General features: G+C 38.1%; 1 protein-coding gene across 1 annotated transcript; it reads left to right on the top strand.

Moving 5' to 3' along the window:
• The first annotated feature begins 6 nt into the window (after positions 1 to 6).
• On the top strand, positions 7 to 3829 carry LOC107474305 (KIN14B-interacting protein At4g14310). Its single transcript, XM_016093930.2, has 3 exons — positions 7 to 1207; positions 2082 to 2695; positions 2997 to 3829. Exons 1-3 carry the CDS (start codon positions 140 to 142, stop codon positions 3532 to 3534), a joined length of 2220 nt encoding a protein of 739 aa, XP_015949416.1. The 5' UTR covers positions 7 to 139; the 3' UTR covers positions 3535 to 3829.
• Positions 3830 to 4144: the final 315 nt, after the last annotated feature.

The following is a 4144-nucleotide window of genomic DNA, read 5'->3' as shown; positions in this document are numbered from 1 at the left end:
TGCCAACAAGGCAGCAATCACTGCTGCGGCGTCAAGAGATTCCGTTGTCCGGAGATCCACTACATCGGTCCCCAGAGGCAGAAGCTCAAGCCGTTTCGAATTCAATAGAATCTCTTCGGATTCCCACGAGACCCGAAAAATGCATCTGGATCGGGCCAACCCGACTCGAGAACCGGGAGGGAGCTTCAGAAGCGCCGAAAAGGTTACAAGTTTAACGGGTAAGGGAAGTGGCGAAAAGAGTGCTTCTAAAATAGTGGGTGGGAAGGTTCAGAGAGAAAAATATTCGATTTTGAAAGATGGGAGCAAGGTTTCGGAAGAAAGTAGTGGTTGTAATAGTGGGAAGTCCTCTAGTAGGCTTCACGAAAAGCTTGCGTTTCTTGAAGGGAAGGTTAAGAGAATCGCTTCGGATATAAAGAAGACTAAGGAGTTGTTGGATATGAACAACCCTGATGCGTCAAAGGTGATACTTTCGGATATTCAGGAGAAGATTTCGGGGATTGAGAAGGCTATGGTTCATGTCACTGGTGCTGATTCTGGTAAAGTGGGTAGTTATAGTAATGGAAATGTTGAAAACATTTGTAAAGGGGAATCTGAGAATGATGAATCTAAGAGATTGGGTGACGGGAAGAGCTTGATCAAAGGGTTGAAAACTGAGGAGCTTGAGGATAGGTTGTTCCCTCACCATAAGTTGATTAAGAATCGGATACTATTGAAGGAATCATGGTCGTCCTCGTCGGAGAGCTGTTTAGTTAATGGATCTGATGATGTGAAGGCTAAGGTGGAAAATAACAAGGTGCTAAGTCCTGTTTGTGAGAATTCAATTGCTGTGGAGTTTTTGGCTTCTCTTAATAACGACAAGGAGATAAGTGTGGGTGGTGGTGGTGGTGGTGGTGGAGTCAGGTGCTGCGAGGTGCAGGAAACTGAGGGTGGTCGCAATGCGATGAAGGGCTCTTCGTCTGGCTTGAATCAGAGGTCTGACAATATTGATATGCTTCTTGAGTCTGACGAGAAGCTTGAGGAATTTGATGATCAGGAGAATAAGCAGGAAGCATTTGTTGGAGATGAGATGGATGAAGCTTTCAATTATAAGCTAAATGAGATCGGAGACAAGAATGCCACTGGAGGATGGTTTGTGTCTGAAGGGGAGGCTGTCATCCTTGCTCATGATGATGGTTCGTGTTCATATTATGATATTGCCAATTGCGAGGTATGTAAATCGACTAGTAAATCTAGCATGTATTGTTATAATTGTTGCCTTATCAAGTTTGCTATGATTGATTTATATATAAATTGTTTAATAGTGAGTTATTTGACTATGCTTTTTCATCTTACAACATAAGTTATCTTCTTTTCCTATCATGTTTTTGTTTTGATACCCGGTATAGTTCATGCTATAAAGTGCTTGTCGTTATTAAGATAAGTTGTTCTTCCATGGATGAGCAGTCATACGTGTGTATGGACAAAATATACAGATGTACCCTCTGAGGGTTCCTTGAAGGTGGGTCTTGTGGGTAACCTGGCAGTTGACAACAAAACGATATGGATGAAATTCAAAATAAACCATATTATATTTTGCGAATTTAGTAACACTAATCAAATTTTGAGTGATATGAGGAGAACGTAAAATATCTGTTAACAAGAAAGCAATATGATTATTAAGGGAGGTATGAAGCATAAATGAACGAAATCCGGGAATTTGGTTACTTGAGTCATTTGTAATGTATTTGTTCAGAGCCAACATGGTCAGAAGTAGCGAGGAGATTGTTGGCGTCCAAGGTCATATGGTGAGGAGTGCTTTTGACTGGGTTTTAGAAAACGGGCGCCGCCCCGGGGGGATTAGAATTTAGAAACCTAGAGCTACATTTTACCTCTCAAGATAAATGATTTTTTCATATCACGTTTTCGTTGTGAATGCCATTTTAGTTTTGTCAATGATGTTTATGAATATGAATAATGCTGGTATGATATTGTAGTCTCAACTTTACTATGTTTTAGATTATTACGTTCATATTTGCAGTTTGGCCTAGTTACAATAACGAAGTATTATTTTAAGCTGAATAATTACTATTTTATTTTCTTAGGAAAAAGCTGTATATATGCCCCCACCTGAAGTGTCACCTAATATGTGGAGAGATTGTTGGGTAGTTCGTGCCCCTGGTTCGGATGGTTGCTCTGGAAGGTTTGTGGTAGCTGCATCTGCTGGCAATACTATAGATTCAGGATTCTGCTCATGGGATTTTTACACAAAGGAAGTGCAAGCTTTCCAGACTGAGGTTGGAACAGCATCTTCAAGAACAGCACTTAGACCTTTGTCCAATAATGTTGTGCAGAGGAGAAGTTCTGCATTTGGCAACTTGGCAGCAGAAGCCAAGCAATGTTGGTATAAACCCTGTGGACCCCTCATCATCTCTACTACCAGCTCACAGAGGGCTGTGAAAGTTTTTGATGTTCGTGATGGAGAGCAAATCATGAAATGGGATGTTCAGAGGCCTGTTCTTGCAATGGAATATTCTAGCCCTTTGCAATGGAGAAATAGGGGAAAAGTAGTAGTAGCAGAATCCGAGTCCATTTCTCTTTGGGATGTGAACTCACTCAATCCTCAAGCTTTGCTTTCTATTTCGGTGGGTGGGCAGAAAGTTTCTGCTCTACATGTGAGCAACACTGATGCTGAGATGGGTGGAGGAGTTCGGAAAAGGTCAGTTTCTGCATTACTTTCTTTGTTTTAACAATTCTATAGTTATTGCCATAACTTACTCTTGTTGATTAAACTATATGCTCTATAGCTTTTCCTTTTAGTGTATCTATTAAAGTATCAATCACTAGGAACTAGCATAATGGCCATATTTTAATTCTCTAAATTATACTTCTCCTTTGTGATTCTGCTATTATAAAATAAAAGCATGATAAAGAAAGAGATTTCTCAAGTGATTTTGGTTCATGCATTTTAACCATTTTCTTTTTCTATTGTTAACCAAGAGTAATAAAATTCATTGCAGAGTAAGTTCCTCAGAAGCCGAAGGAAATGATGGTGTGTTTTGCACCTCAGATTCCATTAACATCTTGGACTTCCGCCAACCCTCTGGCATTGGCCTTAAAATATCAAAACATGGCATTAGCGCGCAATCAGTTTTCTCTCGTGGAGACTCTGTTTTGCTTGGCTGTACTAGCTCCAATGCAATGGGCAAGAAGCAATCCTCATATATGTTGCAACAAATCTCGTTGCGCAAACAAGGACTATTCCACACTTACGCCTTTCCAGAATCTAATACCCACTCACACTATGCAGCAATCACCCAAGTTTGGGGTAATTCTGATTTTGTCATGGGTATTTGTGGCCTCGGACTTCATGTCTTCGATACGCTAAAAGATGATGATGCATTGAAGATTTTCAACATGGATTCCTCAAATTCACAAACTTTTAGAGAAATCATTGGACCAGATGATTTGTATTGCCCTTCATTTGATTACATCGGATCTCGTGCTCTTTTAATATCAAGAGATCGACCAGCTATATGGAGGCATCTAATAGTTTAATAGTATTAATAACTAGTAGTAACTATCTTTGTTAATAATGTTCGTAACTGTTACAGAGGTGACGAGCTAAGGAGTCTTAGAGATTCTAGTTTAAGTCAAGTTGGAACCAGACCGAGAAGGCAATTTACGAAAACATTTCGATACTTAAGTTATTAGTATTTTTAGGTGTTAGAGAGAAGTGTGTTACTTGTTAAGTTTTTCTTTTTTCCTGTAATACATTGTTTTGATGTCTGTTTGTAGACATTTACTGACTTTAACGTACTACTTTAATGCCATGTTTTGATGTTAAGTTAAAGAGTTTATGTTTTTTATAATGGTGAGTTTTATTGTGATTTTGTTATGGTGCTTAAATTGCTTAATTTACTTTTTAAAGTAAAAAATAAAATGTTTAAAGTAAAAAGTAAATCATGTAAAATTTATCAAATATTATTTAGGGTTAAGTATGGTTTTGGTCCTAAAGGTTTTTAGCCAGAATCAAAATTGTCCCTTATCTAATTTTCGATTTAGAATCATCTTTAACGTTTTTTTCGTATTAAAATCATCTTTTTAAATAAAATTTTTAATTTAATTCCTAAACTACCCCTATTTTAATAAAAAAATATAAAATAAA

This window comes from Arachis duranensis, chromosome 2, assembly GCF_000817695.3.
Source record: "Arachis duranensis cultivar V14167 chromosome 2, aradu.V14167.gnm2.J7QH, whole genome shotgun sequence".
NCBI classification, from domain to species: domain Eukaryota; kingdom Viridiplantae; phylum Streptophyta; class Magnoliopsida; order Fabales; family Fabaceae; genus Arachis; species Arachis duranensis.
Note: the sequence above shows the minus strand (reverse complement) of the source record. Positions and strands in the feature narration are given on the sequence as shown.

What these genes read in the sequence shown, in the direction of transcription:
- LOC107474305 (XM_016093930.2), top strand. Translation starts at nt 140, where the DNA reads ATGCATCTGGATCGGGCCAACCCGACTCGAGAACCGGGAGGGAGCTTC. An exon ending in ATGATATTGCCAATTGCGAG is followed by an intron (nt 1,208 to 2,081) that starts GTATGTAAATCG and finishes TTATTTTCTTAG; the next exon opens with GAAAAAGCTGTATATATGCC. An exon ending in GGTGGAGGAGTTCGGAAAAG is followed by an intron (nt 2,696 to 2,996) that starts GTCAGTTTCTGC and finishes AATTCATTGCAG; the next exon opens with AGTAAGTTCCTCAGAAGCCG.